We start from the raw sequence: 21006 nt of genomic DNA, 5'->3' as shown, positions 1-21006 counted from the left end.
CCATATTTGGTTTTACTGTAGTATTTCTTCCCAAATCACTTGATTTGGCAGCTTAGCATTACAAAGATGTGATTTGCCACAAGGGCAAGATAATGAAAATAGATCACATTTATTCAAAGACTTTATGATTTAAATATTTTAACTGTTTTGTTTATGTATTATATAAACACTTCAATACAATTTAATCTTGTGTTTTATGCAAAAATCAGTTTGGGATAAATTCATTCATTTTAATTTCATCATAAAATTAAGTCATTTGTTAATTTTTTTAAATCCACAGAACCTAGAAACATCTTTGTGAGAATTACCCATGCGTGCAACATTTTATGTGACGGGCGGCCATTTTAATTCAAGTGTAACACCAAATGTCTCAAAACTCAAGTGTGAAAAATGTTTATTGACCAAAAAAAAAAAGGCAAAATAAGATTTTCTTTTCAAAATATACCACCTCTTTTGATTCACCATGAGATAAATACATTGATAACATTTCTAATATTTCTTTAGATTATTCTGTGACAAAACAAGCTTTGGAAAACTGCCTCCAAGATGTTTTTTAAACTGAATGAAAAGTTATTGTGAGACGTTGCCTTGCACAAACTTTAGAGTTCATGAAGGTTTATAGTTCACTGAACAGGCCTGTGAATAGAGATCAATCACTTTGAGAAACAAATATACTGTATATATACACCACCACATTTATTATATGAAAGTATTTACCACTAAAAGATCACAAAAATATTAGAAGATAATGATAGTATAATAGCACAGGTAATTCTCTGATGAGAAATTCAAAGAGAATTCCTTGGAGTGACTCCATTTTGCACACATATACGTATATATCTATATATAAAGATTAGTATCACCATCTGTTTATTAGAATTAAGAGATGATGTGTGATAAACCAAATTGTATAGCAATGAAATAGTGTTAAGGCTCCCTCAAAAGATCAAGTTGGAATCGCAGGGTAAGCAGATTCTTTGTCGATTTAATCGCCTGTAAATGGATTTGTCTAAACAGAAGGAGCAGTCTGATGCATTGCATCTTCTTTTGGGTTACGTGTTTTGGTAACATTTATATAGTACATGTCATAAAAAGAGGACAGAAAAACAAAAGTGACGCATTAAAGCGTCAAATGTCAGAATAAAACAGCATTCACATCCTCTCTCTTTGCATCAGTCTACATTTTAGTGATGCGAGCTTTGCGCAAACATATCTGAATCAAAACCTTCACTGAAAGTCTTTCTCAGTCTCTCCTGAGGTTGTTCAGCCTCTCCTCTAAGTCAGCATCAGCATCTGCCAGCGTAGGCTGCGGTTCAGCTTTCTTCCCAGCTGCAACCGAAAGGCTCCCTCCAGTAGAAGGCAGGCCTGTTTGAATGAAATAAAGTTAATATGAGAACGGCTTTGGGTTAATATGAGAACGACAGAAACTCTGGTGTCTTTTTGGGCTTACTTGAAAGTTCGTCAGACAGATTGAGACCCAGCTCATCCAGAACTTGAGAGACCACAGCATCACTGAATTTGAAGCAAAAAGAGCGCATGTCAGGAGAGTGCGAAGTCTGGTATAGGGACATCTCTGTTCTGGAGTTACACTACTGATTTTTTTTTATGGTTTTGTCTTTTTGACTCTTATGAGAAGTCTCCTTTGCTCACCAATGCTGCATTTATTTGATCAGTGTAAAATAGCTGTTTTCTATGCAAATATTTATTCCTATGATGACAAAGCTGAATTTTCAGCATCATTACTCCAGTCTTTTTTTAGTGTTACACGATCCTTCAGAATTCATCCTAATATGCTGCTTTGGTGGAATTCTCACCTCTCCTCTTCATCGTCTTCATCTCCCATTGCATCATCGATTGCATCATTCATCATCTCCTCCTTCATGTCCATGATTTCACTTTGGCGCTCAAACTCCATCATGATCTTCTGAATCTGTGGCAACTTCAACTGCATTAAGAGAAAAAGAATTCACATCAAATAAATGCACATCAACAAGCTGTCTGTAGACAAGACAAATACAAACTGAGAATGCTATTGCAGATCTACCTGTCTGTTCATGGTGGCCATAGCTTTGGTGACTCCTTTCATTGCCTGCGCCATGCTGTTATTTGATTTGAGGGTTTGGATTTTAAGGCTGACAGCTTGTATATTGGCTCTCATCATTATGAATTTCTTAACGTATCGTCTTGTGCGGACCAAGTCCTTAGCCATGATCTTCACAGCATCCTGTCGGTGAAAGAATATTACTTGCACTCAAGCGAGACTTCATGGACATGTCAGTAACAGAGACGTATCAAATTAAAACTCTCCTAACCATCTGTCCTTGTTTGGCCATTTTCTTAATGTCAGCAATTATTTTCTTTTCCTGTTGCTCCAGCCTCTGGCGTTCTCTGTCTAGATCTCGCATGGCTCTGTTTAACGCTCTCTGATTCTGTCTGAGCATCTCCTCCGGAGTCTTTCTTTTTCCAAACAGGAACTCCATCTGACATGACCAAATACAAAAAAGAGAGAAAAGAAATGTTAGGCATTTGAAGGAAAATTTTAAGGATTCATTTTACAGGGATAGTTCACCGAATACCGTCATTAATTACTCACCTTCATGTTGTTCCAAACAACACATATAAACATTGATCAGCGAAAATGAACAGAAGCTCAACCGAACCTGCTTGACGCGTGAGAACGGTCTGTAAGCTCAAACATGCAGCATAACACGAGAATGAACCTCATTGGTTCTCGCACGTCAAGCGAACATGTTTGAGCTTGTTTACCACAACTAATGTGTGAGTTGATGAATGTTTATATGTAAATAAAAGCCTAAATTCAATCTGTTCATCATATAAAGCGATTGAGTTTCTTCAGAAAATTGGGACTAAACCGCTCGAGTTGTAAAAAAGTCTATGGACTTTTTGACGCGTCAAATTGGTAGTTGCGTTGCTGTCAATGGAGAACCAAAAAGCTCTCAGATTTGATCAAAAGATCTTCATTTGCGTTCCGAAGATAAACGAAAGTCTTACGGGTTTGGAACGACATGAGGGTGAGTAATAAAATAGTTTACATTTTTGGTTGAACTATGGCTTTAAGGGTTTCCACAATCTGATAAATTATCCAAACAACAATACAGAGAGATGATTATGTCACAGATAGGAATTCATATTTCCATTTGTGATTTAATGACGGTGACTCTCGGGCACGTGACGCTATGACATCATTCTTTTCAGGAATATCATGGTGAACAAGTGGTTTCTATAGCTAGTCTCAAATTAAAATATTTGACATGCTATGAATCAACTGGCATCACCCCTACTGTAAGTGCGGTAATATTGTTCTCTTCTCAATATAAGACTTAGCTGCTAAGACACTCCATAATATTTAGCTTACATGATACTGTTAATGACAATGAACAACGCTAGCACTATACACTCTGACTGACTCGAAAGGACACCGATAACCCAGACTCAAACTTTAAAAAACAACATATTCAAATTATTATCCTTTTATAAAATCACCCAGACTTTTCCTAAATAACATAAATAATAATGAGCTCAGTTGCTAAAATTAGCTCAACAAGAGAAAGAAAAGCTGGAGGCCTTCGTCGCTCTCGTTTTTACCTTGCCTTTTCTTTGTGTGGAAAACGTCCACCAGAGACAGAAGTAGTTGAACAGGCCAAATATCACTCCGTCGTCTGTTTCTTTTATTCCTTATTCAAAGCTACACTTCGTCGATCCACCCGATTGTTTTCCCAAGTCTAGCTTCTTCCGCATATGAATGTTAATACTTCCTTTGTAAAGATCTACGTCACAGGAAATGCGTCATACAATACTTTTCAACAAACAACAGGTAGCCTACATTTGTGACTGACTAAACTTTATTTTTAGTCAGTTATTTATTTATTTTTGTTCTTTAACAAATTTATTTTGCTATATGACCGATATATATATATTTTTTTTTATTATTTTTTTTTTTTGTAATTATACATTATTAATCTTGTGGTTATACTTGTTAAGTTTCATACTCGTCTGTGTATATTCAGCAATCAAAAAAAAAAAAATTTTTATGTGGTCCTGAAGCAATTAGAAAATTATATAGTTACTATTATGGAGAGCACAAACATAAATGCTGTTGAAACTGTCTCTTTATTTAATACATTTAAGATTTTGTGAACACAACAATGCTTTAATTATTTTATTTATTATTTACTATATATATTTTTGGTAGTTTTAGGTTATTTAAATAGATTGTATTTATTTTAGATATTTTATATGTACAGCTTTGGCATTTTTGCTATGCAATTTCTGTTCAAGCATTCATAATAAAAAAGGGACATTTATGACTTTTTCTTGTTCTAAAATTGTATTGTTATTGTATTCATCAAATTCAAGATTATACTGGTTATGTTCTTCTTACACGGAACTATATTATTTTATCGTATGAAATCAAAGATACATTTCTTGAAAATATTGGCAAAATCTTTAATTTGTTAGATACATTTCAAATTAATAATTCGTACTGTAAAAAGTGATCAGTTGGCTTAACTTAAAAAAGTGAGGAAACCCATTGCCTAAAAATTATTTCATGCATAAAAAAAAAATTAAGTTATGAGCAATTGTCAAGTTCACATAACTAATTTTTTTCAATTACACATGAAGTGTATTTAGTTAATATTTTAAGGCAATTATTATTAAAGTAAATAAGCGTAAATAAGTGTTACTTAATATTTTTAAGGCAACAAGTTTCCTCCCTTTTTTCTGTAAAATCAAATAATCACTTTTTAAAATATAATAATAATAATAATAATAATAATAATACAAATAAAACATTTGTAAAGTAATACCCCTTTGATATGTTTTTACCTCTTTCACTGCACAAACAATCTCTTTATTTTGGCATATGGATGTATTCTACAATGCAAATATGATATATTCTGCACTGTTCTATGCATAATGTTAGTTAGGAAACACAAACAAATTCATATACAGTAATAAAAAACATCATGGATAGTTGGATTAAAGAAAATCTCCAAATATCCAGGAAGAACATACAATAGGCACGTTTAAGTTATTTATACATATATCAAATATAATGACAAATGGTAATACAGTTTAAATGAAATAAATATCAACACTTAAAACACTTGGTTTGGAATCGGATGATGAGAACAAGTGTGTATTACTACCAGGACCTTCTCTGAACGTCTGAACCATAAGCTATTTGTAAATACAAGGCACTTTACTATCGTTCGTGCCCTTCGATGACAGTAGATGGCAGTACTATCGTCGCATTCAGTGCAGCCTGTCTTTAGTGAACCAACAGAGGAAGAAAACCCGACAGAAGCACACAATGCAGTTTGACTGCTACGGGTTATCCACCCAGGCTTCATGTATGCTTTAGCTTCCCAAATAAACTAAAGAAATCTATTTATTCCATTTTGACGATCGCAACGAAAAGCAAGCTTTCATAGGTCCATTTTCACGATACACTTGAGAAAGAAAACAGCTCCTGCGGCGGACACCGGCGAAATCTCCAGCTTGACCGCACACAGTGGATCACAGAGCGGGCCGCGGAAGGAGGAGCCCAGCCTGCGCTGACGGGGCTGCGCTCAACATCCCTGACGGAAGAACTCCAGACCGAGGCCTCGGGGCCTGTTGTATATTATTATCGTTTTAAATGGAGGCTCGGACGAAAGCAGAAGCCAGAGGAAAATGGCCCTCTGTACAGCGCGAGTGGTGGGTGTGATTGGAAATATTGTCGTTGTTTTGTTCGTGTCTGTGCCTTTGAGTATCGTTAGTAAAGCAAGACGGAGTGGGTTAGTTTCGAGCAAAAAGAAGGGAAAAGGTTTTATAGTTCAGTTGAGATTTAAGCCCATCGCACAGTGTCCTCTTTTCTCCTCTGCTCGTTAAAGAAAGCTGAAGGGCTATAGTATGTTGTTTCAGCTGACGGGTTTTGTTTTTAAATCCGCAAATAGACAAGTGGTTAAGATTCGTGTTACATTCATCGTTTGCGTTAATGTATTGAACTGAGTGATTAGCTAAATTTCCTTCTTAAATGTGAAGTGCAAGGTGGGGTGTCAACGAAGCACAGGCTAATGTTACATGCTTAGCCTGTTTTATTGGAGTCATATTAAATAGCTTTGGGCCCCCTCGACAGATGTTTTAGAAGAGATATAACGAGCCAGACAGTTGTAAAACGAGTGATTGATCTTTTAAAATGACATTTGATATGTGGTAAGGTGTTTCACGTAACGTTGGCTGGTGTTTGCTCGCCTGGTTGTTTATACCGGATATATAATAATCGTTGAATAATTGGCAACATCACAATCGCATAATTCTAATACTGTCATGTATAGTACAATAAACTAAAATGTTACGAATTTGGTCGTTTAAAAGCGAGTGTTTAATCCGCGATCCTAACTGGTTAGCTAACTAACGTTAGCAAGCTAACATCGAGCGATTTAACTCGTCGGTTCATTAACCGATTTATCTGCTTCAGATTGAGGAAAAAAAGACTTTGGCTGAAATATTGTAGTCTATAAGGATCTTTTTGCGCCACGGTTGGCCTTTGTTTGTACATATCATCTACCTTTTAATAAAGTTTACTAACGAAAACTCAGCCCTAACTTATAAGGTAGCATATTTTTAGTAAGATTGTCTCATATGTCAATAACATGATAGTTTTAGTTTGTAATTTTAGTAAAAACATGTTTTTAATATTTAGTCAATATTCTATATGAAGAAAACCAGTTGTTTCCAACATAACCAATGCATATTTTCTTAGTTAAACAGCCATATTGAATCTTTAAAAGCCCGACTGCGCCACTCATGGGTAGTTTCTCCTTTTTTCCTTCCCCAGATGAAAGTGACAATGTCTTGACAGAAAGACAGTAAGTGGATTATCTAGAAGCTTTCATAATCGCTGTGTTATTGGATAAAACAGGCCCGGTGATGCCCAGACATGACTGAACTCAGACTGCAGTGTGCTCGCACCATACAGCTTCCACTGGACTATTAAATTATAAGACAGAAACCTTAAACCACAATTACATCTGAGATCCGGAGCACTGGTCCTGGAGGCGTTGGTTTTTATTCAGTAACTGTTGTAAAGTCTCCCAGGCCGGACCAGGGTGTGTTTTTAACAAGTGCCTTCGTACGGACATTGATATGGATGGTCCCAGTCGAAGCGGAGGCTTCAGGCAGAGCCGCCGCTCCCGCTCGCAGCGTGACCGAGAGCGGCGGCGGAGGAGAGCGGATCTCGCGGAGCACAGGGCCTCGTCGCCATCCTCGGCCTCGGACCAAGAACTCTGCAGAGGAGACTCCCTGCTTCGTGCCAATGGAGGAGAATGCAGACCCGGCTTCCCTGGGGCCAGACACCGGCCTCCGCGTCGGAGGAAGCGAGAATCGGTGTCTTGCGAGGAGGATATCATCGATGGATTCGCCATAGCCAGCTTCATAAGCCTGGAGGCCTTGGAGGTTTGTGTGCTTATCCATCTTTCACTACTCTAGTAAATGTTGCATTATTGTATGGAGATTAGAAGTTGTGAATTAAGTTTTGGACAAAATATGCTTGTAATTATATACTTATAATAATAATAATACCCGATATTGTAAATTGTGTTAAACAAATAAAAGCACAGTGAGTTGAATTACAACAATCTAAGTATTAAGTATCTGGGGATATTTAATTAATCAATCAACAATACTATTGATGAGCATTACCAAACGTGGACGTTTTACACTAGAAACAAACACTGATGTACTATTTTATTTAATACTGTGAAGCTGCTTTGATACAATCTGTATTGTAAAAAGCGCTACATAAATAAAGTTGACTTGACTTGACTTAAGTACAGAGCTTGACAATTTGCTGCTCTAATATGTTTTACTGTGTTACTTTGATAGATGGACTGTTCCCTAAAGCCTCCAGAGCGATCTGGCTTGTTAATGGGTAGAGGAAGCAAAAGAAAGAGAGGTCTAGATGAAAACGGAGGGCCTCTGTCAGAGCCGGAGGAAGGACCTCCTGCTACATACACCAACAGTTGGGAGCAACGCAGGAAGATCAAAGCAAAACTGAAGAGAAATAGAGATGCTAAGGTTAGTACTGCAGTTTCATCACACCTTAGTTGACAAAAAAAAAAAAAAATCAGTATCTGAAAACGCCCATTAAACAGCAAACATTTCTAGAATAGTCCTGCGTAGATGCGGTTCTGACCTGATAAACCAGTTGGGTATATTTAAAAACAAGTTTTTAATATTGAGCAGTAATGGTGCCGTATTGTTGGGGAAATTAGACGCAGTGACTGGTCTAAACAAAATTTGCATCACATGTGCATATGCTTCTCGCTGTCCTAGTAGCAGTTAAAAAACTGCTGTACAGATATCTGGAGAGCAGGGTAACCACTGGCCAATGTGTGTACATGTATGTAGTTATGCAATTAAAAGGCAGCAAAAATCAGTCGATTTCAGAAATGATGCCAGGAGGAACTGCCACTTCTGTTAATCAAAGTGTACATGGTTATCAGCCATTGCAGTAATCTCATAATGGCCAAATATAGGCTGATTAGTTAGTCTGACCTATGTATCAGCCTGTAACTAACTACTGGCAGCCGACCCTATTAATGCAAGATAAAAATAAATATATTTATTTGCTACACTGTATTCTTTTCGCCATGGTTTGACTTTTCCAAATGTCGGTTTCAGATATCTGGGAATCACATGGAGACAGGATACATTGTAAGTTGTTTTTTCCCCGTGTGTTGTCTTTTTCTTGCTGCCCATAAATGTGACTGAAATGTTTTCAGAATTTCAAAATACATATATTTTGCACATGCACTACCACGTAAATTCGTCCCCTTATAGTATTTATTATTCATACTATAAGTCGGAGGGCGCTCTCTCGTAGAATGTCCAAAACAGACTCATAAAATTAATAACAGAGATGATCTTATTATTGGCTCTACCATTGGAGAAAGCTTAACGGCTAACTTGGATCATGTGTGCCTTGATAACCAATCACAGTACAGCCTTGACTTTCATAGTTGTGTGACAGTTAATACATTGTTTGCGGATGTCGGATACCATAGAAATAAACGAGAATTGCCGTAAACTAGTGCAAACGTGTTGAAGATTAGCTGATGGGCTGATGGGGGATTCATTAAGTCGTTTTTCCCACAAAAGCTGTTTATTCAGCGTAGTGAAGCCTCTCCTCTATTGACATCCATTAAGAAAAACGGCATCTGGTCTCCTTCCCTGCGTACCACAGCGTTTGCAGGCATGCCTTCAAGTGACTTTGACAAAGGCATCCAGCTATTGCTGTAGCTGAATAAAAAGCTGAAACTTTTAGAGTGATGAAACATTAAGACAATAAACGATTGCGACAATACATGGTTTATGTGTGTTTTTCAAGCCATCTCGGGGTATTTTTAATAAAGTATGTGAATAATGCAGTGCTGATTGACAAAGCCTTTACTACAGTATAGAAACTATAAAATATATTTGTATTGTATAAAATCCATGATGATTTACTGCACAAGTGTTTGTAGTACATACGTAAATCATAAAATTGTCATAAGGAAAATATAGGAATTTTTTTTTTATAGAATACAAATTAGTGGTTATTGTTCAGCTGTGTATTTGATTTCTTAGCCAACTAAAAGCAAACTTTTGAACTGTAGTGTATGTTTTGGTTTGTTTGCATGTCATAAATTATATCATAAATGGGGAAAATTGTCATTGTACTGCTATCACTTAATTCTTTTTAACCCACAGTGCGATACAGAGAGTGAATCGGGAGATAAGGTAAAAACCTTTCTTTGTTGACCTGATTTTGCATTTATGTATGTATTGTGATGTGTTTTTAATTAGTGACATTTCTCTTGCTATTATTTAGGCTTCTGACAATCTGGAGCCAGCATTCATCGTCTGCACAAGAGAAGGTAAATATCTGCTGGTTTATATACTAGGAGTGGGAGAAAAAAATCGATTCTCTCTTTGGCGTTTTCGTTTTTAACTGTAGATGCGTGATGGCACTACGTGCACTCTAGAAACAGCTGTATTCTGCTTGCTTTCAATTCCACACACACACACACACACACACACACACACACACACACACACAAACAAACCCTTTAACCTTCCATAAAATAATCTTCTATAAAGTTTGAAAAGGTTGAAGCGAATTACAAGTGCAATCGCGGGCTTCATTGCACAGGATATGTACTTTGCTTGCTGTTACGCTTACAACGTGCGGTCTCGCCCGCCAGTATTTTAGCACTAATCATCTTATTGCATTGAATCGTGAGGTGCCTAGACATTCCCACCCCTAGGATATACTGTATGTTTTAAGGATTTGAATTGGGCAATGGTGTTCATCATGAATTAAAATGCATATGCAATTTAAATGCCACACATATATTTTTTCATGAAGAACAGTGCATTCTTGCATAAAATTGTTGGATTATTTTGTTGTCATTCATGGAAAACAGTATTACATGGATTACATTGTAGCTCTCTCTTTTTCCAAAGCAGTTAACTCCAACTCTGCAAGCGCTGCTGTGGGCAACGGTTGCCCTCTCTTGCCCTCAAATAGCTCAATACCCCTTCTGTCAGTCACACCTCGGGTTTCTGGCCTGGAGAGGAGTCAGGAGAGGAGTATGGAGCAGCCTTACCCTGAGCCCATCTTTACCTCATCCTCTCTGCCTAGCCTTGCAGCCCATTCCACTGCTTCTGTCTCCAACTCACTTCCTGATCAGCGTAATGGAAATGGTGGTCCCCATCACCGCCATGATCCTAGCCCACCACAGCACAAACACAAGCCTTTCCCCCCTTTCCATGGAAAGTCACAATCGATCTACTCAATGGGAAGCAACAACAGGTCAGTGTAGTGAAACAGCATTTCTGTGTATTTTAACTTAAATAATGCGCTCAGCCTTCTAAAAACCAATCATGCTGTTGAAGCTAATAGAATAATCTCGGCACACCTACAGTCTGTTCACATATCCTCTAATCCATATTGTACACAAAATATTCCAATGTGTTTGCCTGGCCCGACACAGCTTGGGGACACAGAGGACACAGGTGTTTTTTTCCAGTCCACCTGGAAAAAAAAGTAGTTTACAAGATTCTGGGTTGATACTGCACTTAGTTTTTCAAGTTACACTACCGTACACAATTTTGGATCTGAAAAATAAGGATGGCTGGATTGATGGCTGATAAATTCAGCTTTGCCATCAGAGGAGTAAATAACATTTTAAAATGTATTAAAATAAAAAAGTCATTTTTAATTGTAATAATATTTTACACAATATTACTTTTATTGCATTTTTTTATCAAATTTTTTGCTCAATGCAGCCTTGGTGAGCATAAGAGCTTTCTTTGAAAAACAACAATCTTTTTTTACCAACTCTAAACATTTGAAAGGTAGTGTAGGCCTACATCTTTTAAATAATTTGTACTTGATGCGTTTGGCATGGATAAGTACTTTTTTTTATATTTTCAGTACCTCAGTGTCACATGATCCTTCAGGAAAAACGAAATATTAAGCAGCACAACTGTTTTCAGCATTGATAATAGAAATGGTTCTTGAGCAGCAAATCAACATATTTCCTGAAGGATCATGTGACACTGAAGACTGGAGTAATGACTGCTGAAAATTCAGCTTTGCCATCACAGGAATAAATTACATTTTAAAATATATAAAAATAGAAAACCGGCATTTTAAATTGTAATAATATTTCACTAATTACTGTTTTATTATATTTTTGATCGACGACTTTCAAAAACATAAGAAAATCTAACCGGCCCCAAACGGTAGTGTATATATAATAAATGATATTGATGCAGAATGATTGATACTGATAAAAACTGATGTTTCAGACATCAATCTATCACCCATCGAATTTATGGTGAATATTTTTTTATTTACGTGCATCAGATGGTCCCTATCATATTGCGCAGCTCTTATTTAGCTGCAATCTGACTTAAGTTATTTTTCAAAAGAGTGTCTATTAATATAATAGTCAGATTGTATTCCCTAAATATATAATGTGACATTGGTTTTCCATCAGGAGCAGTACCTCAGGCAAGCCTCCATCTTCTTCAGCCACTTCTTCATCAATCAGACCCCCTACTCCTGCTACAAGTGTGTCCCTAGTTCGAGGCCCAGGGGGTGTGGGGACAGTAAGACCCTCCTCTCGACCAAGTCCTGGTGCCGTCTTCACACCGTCCCCCAGCCTTCCCCCACCTCCTCCACTAATGCAGGTGTCACCCCACCCTTCATCAGGTAAAGTTTACTAAACGAATCATTACAGAAAGTTATGAAATGCTAACAGCTGTTATTTCACGTGTGTCGGTAAAATCTTCATAGAAACAAAGCGTGTATGTTCTTGTTAAGAAAGATGAAAGTTCTTTCTTTTCTATTCAATTAACAGATCAGGATTTAACACAATCAAATGTTGCCTCTGTAGCTGGAGGACCGTCTGTTTCAAGTTCGAGCTCTGGGACGGCTAGCAGATCCTCGCAGGCCCAGACGTCTATCCAACCAATGGCCTACCAGTTTCATCACCACAATCACCAGCACCAGCACACTCATACTCACCAACACTTCTTACACCCCACAGCTGCACCACCACCATTGGTGAGGAGTCAACTATTGCCCATGGATGGCTCATTTCAGAAAGTGGCTGATTATGACAATTCATGCTTTGACATTTCTCTTGTGGTTGTTGTCTTTCAGTTTGAGAAGTATCCAGGCAAAATAGACAGTCTCTTTCGACACCCAGTAAGTGTTGTATGTGGGGCAATTTTCAAACTTTCGGTGAATATAGCAGGGTTTCTCAAACTCGGTCCTGGAGGACCACTGTCCTGCACAGTTTAGCTCCAACCCTGATCAAACACACCTAGCTGTGAGTTTCTAATGATCCTGAAGACATTGATTAGCTTGCTCAGGTGTGTTTGATCAGGGTTGGAGCTAAACTGTGCAGGACAGTGGCCCTCCAGCACCGAGTTTGAGAAACCCTGGTTTAAGGCCTCTTTAAAACTAGTTTTTCTAGTTTGTGATTATTATTCATTTCTTTTCTCTCCTGCAAAGTTTTTTCCTCAGTACCCACCATCTGTGCCTGGAATACAGCCTGTTCTTCCGCCCACAGGACCTTTCAGTTCATTGCATGGAGCATTTCAGCCTAAGGTAAGAGTTGCTTGTCATTTGGTCCATGTTTTGAATATTGATATCTAATAGCTCTGTGTGTAAATGAAGAATGATTGTGTATTACCACAATATCCAGTGATCAAAAAAGTAGTATATTTTGCTAATAATGTACACTACTGTTCAAAAGACAAAATCAATACTTTAATTCAGCAAGGATGCATTACATTGGTCAAAAGTGACATTTAAAAAAAAAACAAAACTTTTTGTTCATCAAAGAATCCCGAACAAATGTATTATATTAAGAAGTGCTGTTTTAAACATTGATAATGAAAAATGTTTCTTGAGCACCAAATATTAGAATTATTTGTGAAGGATCAAGTGACACTGAAGACTGGAGTAATGACTGCTGAAAATTTAGCTTGGCCATCAAAGAAGTAAATTACATTTTAAAATATATTAAAATAGAAATCAGTTGAGCATAAGAGACGTCTTTCAAAAATCTTACTGACCCCAAACGTTTGAACATGTAATGTGCATGCATGGTTATTTCAGTTTGAGTGTGTTCCTTCACTGTTGTTTCTTTTATTTAGCATGAATGTAATTGCACAAATGAACGCTTGACATCATAAATGGCTTTGTACCATAGTTCAAATATAGTATTTCTGTCACATAAGTTCATTGGTATTTAATGCATTTATTATTATCTTAAAATAAGGTTCATCATGTCTCGTGATTTATAACATAGTCATAAACAGTCCAAATGTAGTTTTTAAAATACCATTTTCCACTCTTTCTTAAATTGGCCATTTTTAAACTGTATCTTTGGAAGGACTTTATGAATGACCCACCTGTGAAGTAGGGCTACGATATTGGAAAAAACAATATTTTGTTTTTCTGCAATATATGGCGAGATTCAAACAATTTTGCCAGATGAATTGAATTGCTCTATTTGAAAATAATTAATCATTCAAGAATGATTGGGGTGATTTTGTAGGGGAGTACATCTGCATAAAAAAAAACAGATTGCAATCATAGATAAATACTAAAGAGCAAAGATACAAATAAAAAATGAATAGTGCAAAAAAACAGTACTGAACCATGAAAATGTGCTAAATGAATATGAAATATATTAAAATGAGAAGTTCTACAGAACAAATTCTACAGAAAATAATTGAAACATAATATTACAGGTCAAATGGGTGTTTCTTTAGTTATAACCTAGAAACATATGTAAATTTCATAGGTAAAACTTTGCAAGTCCCATTTGTTAACAAGGATGTATATTCGCTTGCTTACATGAACTATATGCAAAATACATTTTTACAGCATGTATTAATATTTGAGCTATACAATTGTACCTTGATCATTCATGTTAGTTCATAGTGCATTAACTAAGGTTAACAGATAAAATAAAAATTTACTTAATTTAAAAATGTATGAGTAAATGTTGAAATTAACAAACTAACAATGAACAATACTTATACAGCATTTATTAGCCTTAGTTAATGTTACAAATAGAATCTTATTGTAAAGTGTTGCCATTTCATATAAATCCAAACAGTGGTGCTTAAGGATGGCCATCTTTAAATATCTACACAAAGGCCATAGCATTGAAATTACATAAATGAATATTACATCTATAGTCTCGCACTTAATCAGCTTCTGTTTTAGAACACTTGATGATTATCATGATTATCTAATCAAAATAACAAACTATGTATTGCAGTGATGATAAAAAAGAACTGAAATCGAATGAGTTTAATTTTTTATTTATTTATTTTTTAAATATGTTTCTGTTTCTGTCGGCTGCAGGAACATATCAATTTGCTTTCTCACGTCAATAGCTTTAAATATGCAATTTCACCGGCTAATAAATACATAAAAGTGACAAGCTGGATATAAACTAATGCAAATAGATGGTAATAATTGCGACATTAAACATTTGGGTCGGATTAGATTTATTTTTGTCTCATTGTTGTAACCGCTTGAGGTACTACTAATGTTAGCGTCGAACAAACATACTGCTGTTCTTTCTCTGCTAATGCAGCATCTAGTCAGCAAATTAAATATTTTATAATGATATGGCAAAATGTACTTTAGTTTTCTGTTTTCATACCGTTTCGCTGTCTGTCTTTAAAATGCGCATCTGAAGTGTCAGCGCTCTCTGCGCATTGTGTGCTGACCCTTCTCAGCCGCTTCAGCAACGGCACCAATTCAGTCACTTTTTGCCCCGTTTTTATTTTGAGTCCATGAAGTGGGTTTGAATAGTGTGTTGTTATTGACAGCTTGTTGCCCTTCAGGGAGCTGCTCCAGAGATGACTTCTGGTTTGGGAGTTGTACCGCCCCATCTGCAGCCTAAAGCAAGGGTAAAGATGTTGTATCTTGTACATTTGTATCATACATCTTTATCAAGAAACTTTAGTTAGAATAATGTATGGTGTTTGTGTTTCTTTCCACAGCTTACAGACCCATTTGCACCACCACCAAAAGTCAGTAATGTAAGTTTTATTCTCTTTTGTTTTGTACTTGATTTATTTTAGTTGTTGACCTCTAAATGAGTAGCGGGGAATTCCTTTCTAACTGTACATAGACGGTCTCTTTACAGAAACCTGGAAAATGGTGCGCTATGCATGTCCGTGTGGCTTGGATGATTCTAAGGCATCAAGAAAAAGTCAAGGTTTTTGCGTTCATCTGTGTTTTCATTTCAAAAAATGGGTTATCGACTGGTTGAAATATTTTAAAGTTTTTTATAAAAATTGATATTAATATACAATCAAATTTTTGACCATGAAAAAATTTGATTTTATAAATGTTTTTTAAACAGTGGTGTCACTCCTGTTGACCTTCTCTTTGTCACCATCTTCCTCAGCTTATGCACGCTGATCCACAAAAGCTTGACTTCCGTAATGACCCATTGCCTCGACTCCCTGGCCCTGGTATTGGTGGACTTGGAGGTCTAGGACCACTTGGTGGTCCCCTTACCCCAAATCATGATCTTACAAGGCCAGGAAGCCTGTTTGCAGCCGCTGGTGGGTGATACTCCTTACACTTAATGCAACCAATTTAGGAATTTTGCAGGTGACATAAGCCTGTGATTACTCTTAAGCTGTTGAAGTGAGTTGTTTCCACCTAAATAATAGTTTTTAGATACAAGACACTTTGACAGCACTACTGAAGGATTTTTAGAGCACTACTGTGCTGTCATACAAAGGTTTTAAATTAGACTTAAGGAGTATATAAGAAACTCAACAAACTTGGCTAAATGTCAACACTCAATGGTAGTCCATGTATGGGTGTTTAAGCTTTTATCTGAGTTGACCTATGTCTTCTCAGGTGGAGTCAATCCATCCTCCACACCATTCATGTCTCCATCAACGCCCCACTCTTTCCTCCCAGCAGCACATCTGGGTAAGAGACTGTCTCTGAGAAAGTAGGGGCATCAAAAGCCAATGTTACCCATGCTGCTCTTGTTGGTCTGTTCTTCGGGCTTGCTTCACTCTCTAGCTTTGTAGAGCATAATTTTCTCTTTTAGTAGAACAATGATGTCTGATTTCATCATCTCTAACAGCTATGTTTCTTGTTGCAGAACCATATGTTCGTTCACCTCCCTTCTCCTCTTTGGGAGCCCTGGGTTCTGGTGCCTTTGGAGGCCTAGGCAGCCCCACAATAGGTTTGTCATGCTGTTTTGTTTTTTTTATGAAGATATATTAATCAGTAGGATTGCTCTTTCTTAGCCCTGGAGTCAAAAAGATTAAACATCACTTTTTGGTGATTTATTGGATAAAGATTTGTAAACAAATAAGTTTTACTTACAATTGGTACTCAATAAAATATTAGCTTGGCATCACTAGAAAATGGATATGTATGGATATTCATTATAAAATGGCCTTAGGGTTAATATTTTACTAGTTTACATGACATTTCCAGGTTGAGAAATTAGTTTTAAAATTAGGCTTCTTTCTACATCAAGGAAATCCCGGTTCTCTAAAAAAAAAAAAAAACAGTTGTTGCTAGGTGAATCAAAATCTGATATATCTTTATTTTTAGTGTTTTTAGTTTTTGTGTCATTGTAATGCTAGTTTTATCTCATTTTATACCATTTTAAGTCATCTTAATGCCCCCCTCGAAGTTTGCTGAGGCTCCCTGGTTGAGAACCACTGCTTTAACTTGAATGTGTTTTTATAACATTTCTTCAGCATTGGTTTCTCAAATGTTAATTTAAGTACTGCTTTATCAGTCACATTCTTCTCTCACCCAAAGATCAAATTTGATACCTTTCCTTTTAGCGGCCAGTGTTTTTGGACATAAGACCGAGCCCTCTGCAAGTGCGGTTGGAGGATTAGGTAACCCCCATGATCCATGGAATCGTCTGCATGTTACCCCTGCCTCTTTTCCCTCTGGATCGTCTTGGGCCAAGGGACCAGAGAAAAAAGATGATCGAGGAAAGGAAGTGGAGAAAAGAGAGCTGACTCATATAAAAGATGAAAAGGACAGGTATGACATTACAACAAAATACATTTCTTATCACTTTAACTTTAAATGCTTTGTTGTCACTAGGGGCTTTTAAGATCAAATGTGAATTATGTATTGTGGCTCTCAATTTAACACATACTTAAATGGTTTAATACTGTTTCACACAGAGACAGTCTTATGTATGGACGCCCACCAGTTCGAATGTCACCTGGTGCCCAATCCCTCAGGCACCGCAGCAACACCCCCAGTTCACATTTGAATGGCTTGGGTCCACTGAGCGTAGGTGGGGTCCCTTCGGATGGCCAAAGCAGAGAGCGTGAACGAGAAAGAGAGTCAGACAAGAGACAACATTCTGCATCCAGGACCCCAGCGTCGGCTTCCTCCACAGCACCGGACAGACCTCGATCTTCAACATCTTCTATTCTCACAACCTCTCCTTCTAATGTCCGCTTAGCTTCTTCTCCTCTGGATCTATTTCACCGACAGTTACCACACACACTCAGCACTGAATCAAGTCACTCTTCGCAAAGAGAGAACAATGGTCCAGCCTCTTCCTCTTCTACTTCGCTTCCAGTAAAGAAACCTGATCGGACCACAACTCCCGTATCCAAGCCTGTACTTGGTCTAACCTCTGGGCTGCTCCCCCAAGTCAAGGTCAAAGAAGAGCGTAAAGAGGAGCCTGAGCCAGTGCCCATCTCCTTACCGCATCAAGCCATACCTCAACACAACTTTGAACGGCCCAATAGTCGACACACACACCATCCATCCACCCCTTCCTCAACCCTCTCATTGACGCCTACACCTGGCATGTCTCTTCCTCCTCCAACTCCACACCCTCCCCATCATCATCATCATCTGTCCCTTTTAGATCGTTCACGGGCTATTGATGCCTATCTCGGTGGTGCTGGAGGCCAAGCCGGACTGGTATTAGGTGCTGCAGCTGAACGTTTTCCACCACATCCTCATGGTCCTCCGCAAGGTCATTCCCAAGCCACTCACAGCTTTCCCTGGGACCCTTGGAGGGATCTGGCTGCCCAACAACAGCAGCAACGCAGGGAAGTATTGACTCTGAGGTCAGATCACCACCTTGCACTTCGCTCTGATCCACACTTGTCTAGACTTCTCCAGCATCAGCAAGTACAGCGATTTTTGGAGGCTGAGAGAGCTGCAGTAGCGGCCGCTGTGGCGAACAGCCCGCACCATTCACAAGTACCTACCTCTACGTCTTCTGCTTCAGCAGGCAGGTCAGAGTTTGGTTTGATGCCCCACCCATTTGATGAGGAACAACGTGCTCAGATACTGCGGGAAGATTTTGAGAGAGCACGGTACTTTGGGATGCATCAACATCCGCATCTGTCTGCCCCTCACCTTCCTAGCCCGTCTCATGCTGCCCACCTTGAACAGCTTCACGCCGGGCTACTGTCTCACTCTCATCTCCATCCAGCTGGAGCACAAGCATCACATCACCCTGGCCTCTACTCTAGACTTGGACCTCTGCATTCACACTCTCATGTACCTAATGGCATTCTAACCAAGAATCCAGGTCTAGTTGGGGCAATGTCAGTTGGGGCTCCACCACCTCTCATTCCATCTGTTAACAGATCTTCTACTCCACCCCGTGGCTCCAGACTTGGCGGGGCTGGAGACTTGGCCCTTTTTACCACACATAAAGATGGCGAGTCGAGATAGTACTAGGTAAAGCTTGAGGAGCTTCCAGAACTACTTTGCTGAAGAAACTGCTCCTCACATGGCAAGGTTCTGCAGGACACTCAAAAAGAGCTAAGCTTCAATGGCCATACACAAGTGTTGAAACAACCTGGGGAGGGAACGGAGACACTTCCCAGGGCTGTTTGATACATTTATCCACTGTGGTTATGTTGGTGCAATTTAGGTACTCTCTTGCTGTGGCCTGATTTTTATGTAGGGTTTTCTTTAAAAAGAGGCCTGTGGATGCTCAAAGACAATTCATTGCTACTAATAATATGAAGACAAGTTATGTTGAAAAGTTGTGGATCAAAAATTGCAAACCTGTTTGTCTTAGTGAACTCAAGGAAACCCTATTGTAGAGTTATTGTCCTCCGCTTTGCATTTGAAGAAAGAGAAATCAGACCCTGACTGAAGTAATCAAGTACTTCTCATTGTCTGAATCAGCACTGTTGACAAATGTATGAATTAAAAGAAACACTTGGTCCACATTCTGCTTTAAATATTAAAGTCATCCATCAGACAACTTCCATTAACATCAGAATGAACTTAAGATTTATTTTATTCTTTAAAAAAAAGTTATTATGAACTGTATGTACATCTTGTTGGATAATATTTTAAAAATTTAAAGGGAAAGAACTGTCTCCCATTCATTAGTCTGACTCGGTACAAGAGCTGGGCCAGAATATAGTAGAATAGTGATATTGCTTTTGTAATAATTATTGTTAACATTAATTACCTTCCATAATAAATATATTCACTGTTTATGTTATGTCATGTTTCAGGTCTTACCAAATGCACTCACTTGTTGAAATAAGTCAGAGATATGATAATTGTTCAGCAAAGCACTCCAGTGATATATTTTGCTCCAATATACTGGTTATGTTAAAGTCAATGTACTGAGGATGTATCAAAGCCAGCCTATACAGTTTAGAGAATGGTATATCTTCATACTTTGGAGAGAAGTGCGTGTGTGTGTGTTATGTCTATGTTTTCCACAGTTGAAGCCTTTGGAAGTCTCCAACAACCATCATCCAAACACACAGAGCGGCACAAGGCATCTGTTGACTGGACAAAAGGAGTGCACGTCTTGTACTTGCAGCTAAACTATAAGATTAGAAGTACTCTTGAGATACAGGACATTCTGGATTAATTATTTGAGCAAAACAATTTTATACATTTTAAATATGTCCTTTTCCCTCTTGAAAAGAAAAAATATTAATTATTAAACAAATGGTTGGTTATTTACATGTGTTAGTGTATTAATTCATTGCGCAAGTATAAATGATGCATGGTGTATTATTGTCCCTTCTCCAAATTTCAGAGCCAAATTGTGATTTATCTGACTAAACTTTGCACATGTTCTTTTAATTAATATATGTGGCCCATGTGCACTAAACATTAATTTTCACCATAAGTAAAATTCAGGAGATCTGAAAGTGTATCTCGAGTCATAACTGTTAGCATAATATTTGTTAGTGTCTGTGGATTAAAACTTTATTAAAATTAATCTAAAATTAGTGAATATAATCATATCAATAACGTTTACCTTGTCAAACTGCTGCCAGTTAGGCAGTGAGAGATAATATTTTAAAAACTAGTTTGAAAAAACAAATATGTGTTATAAAGTTCCGTGCAAACAAGTCATGGGTTTGTTAGAAATAGAAAAACAAAGTGAACTTTCAGTAACGGCTGAG

The 21006-nt window shown here is 37.7% G+C and overlaps 2 protein-coding genes across 12 annotated transcripts; one reads left to right on the top strand and one right to left on the bottom strand.

Moving 5' to 3' along the window:
* Positions 1 to 377: 377 nt before the first annotated feature.
* On the bottom strand, positions 378 to 3806 carry chmp2a (charged multivesicular body protein 2A). Its single transcript, XM_081393145.1, has 6 exons — positions 3607 to 3806; positions 2313 to 2480; positions 2045 to 2224; positions 1815 to 1945; positions 1451 to 1512; positions 378 to 1365 (listed from the first exon to the last, which is right to left on the bottom strand). Exons 2-6 carry the CDS (start codon positions 2478 to 2480, stop codon positions 1244 to 1246), a joined length of 663 nt encoding a protein of 220 aa, XP_081249271.1. The 5' UTR covers positions 3607 to 3806; the 3' UTR covers positions 378 to 1243.
* Positions 3807 to 5236: 1430 nt separating this feature from the next.
* fbrs (fibrosin) lies at positions 5237 to 20556 on the top strand. Of its 11 annotated transcripts, none has more exons than XM_081393134.1 (19): positions 5246 to 5721; positions 6845 to 7461; positions 7891 to 8082; positions 8689 to 8721; positions 9757 to 9786; positions 9878 to 9923; positions 10513 to 10861; positions 12054 to 12268; positions 12453 to 12622; positions 12722 to 12766; positions 13076 to 13171; positions 15433 to 15498; positions 15592 to 15630; positions 15738 to 15809; positions 16002 to 16161; positions 16466 to 16540; positions 16719 to 16802; positions 17419 to 17626; positions 17773 to 20550. In XM_081393134.1, exons 2-19 carry the CDS (start codon positions 7153 to 7155, stop codon positions 19292 to 19294), a joined length of 3711 nt encoding a protein of 1236 aa, XP_081249260.1. In that variant the 5' UTR covers positions 5246 to 5721; positions 6845 to 7152; the 3' UTR covers positions 19295 to 20550. The 11 variants fall into 11 exon arrangements, with proteins under 11 accessions (XP_081249261.1, XP_081249260.1, XP_081249256.1 ...); XM_081393130.1 differs by having other exon boundaries at positions 5299 to 5721; positions 12417 to 12622; positions 17773 to 20556; XM_081393129.1 differs by having other exon boundaries at positions 5307 to 5721; positions 10516 to 10861; positions 12417 to 12622; positions 15418 to 15498.
* Positions 20557 to 21006: the final 450 nt, after the last annotated feature.

The sequence above is a fragment of the Scardinius erythrophthalmus genome (genome assembly GCF_964197995.2).
Source record: "Scardinius erythrophthalmus genome assembly, chromosome: 18".
Lineage (NCBI taxonomy): Eukaryota > Metazoa > Chordata > Actinopteri > Cypriniformes > Leuciscidae > Scardinius > Scardinius erythrophthalmus.
The sequence above is the reverse complement of the archived record's forward strand: the minus strand, read 5'-3'. Positions and strand labels throughout refer to the sequence as shown.

What these genes read in the sequence shown, in the direction of transcription:
- chmp2a (XM_081393145.1), bottom strand. Translation starts at nt 2,480, where the DNA reads ATGGAGTTCCTGTTTGGAAAAAGAAAGACTCCGGAGGAGATGCTCAGA. An exon ending in TGGCCAAACAAGGACAGATG is followed by an intron (nt 2,225 to 2,312) that starts GTTAGGAGAGTT and finishes TTTCACCGACAG; the next exon opens with GATGCTGTGAAGATCATGGC. An exon ending in TGGCCACCATGAACAGACAG is followed by an intron (nt 1,946 to 2,044) that starts GTAGATCTGCAA and finishes CTCTTAATGCAG; the next exon opens with TTGAAGTTGCCACAGATTCA.
- fbrs (XM_081393126.1), top strand. Translation starts at nt 7,153, where the DNA reads ATGGATGGTCCCAGTCGAAGCGGAGGCTTCAGGCAGAGCCGCCGCTCC. An exon ending in ATGGAGCATTTCAGCCTAAG is followed by an intron (nt 13,172 to 15,417) that starts GTAAGAGTTGCT and finishes TGTTATTGACAG; the next exon opens with CTTGTTGCCCTTCAGGGAGC. An exon ending in AAGCCTGTTTGCAGCCGCTG is followed by an intron (nt 16,162 to 16,465) that starts GTGGGTGATACT and finishes ATGTCTTCTCAG; the next exon opens with GTGGAGTCAATCCATCCTCC.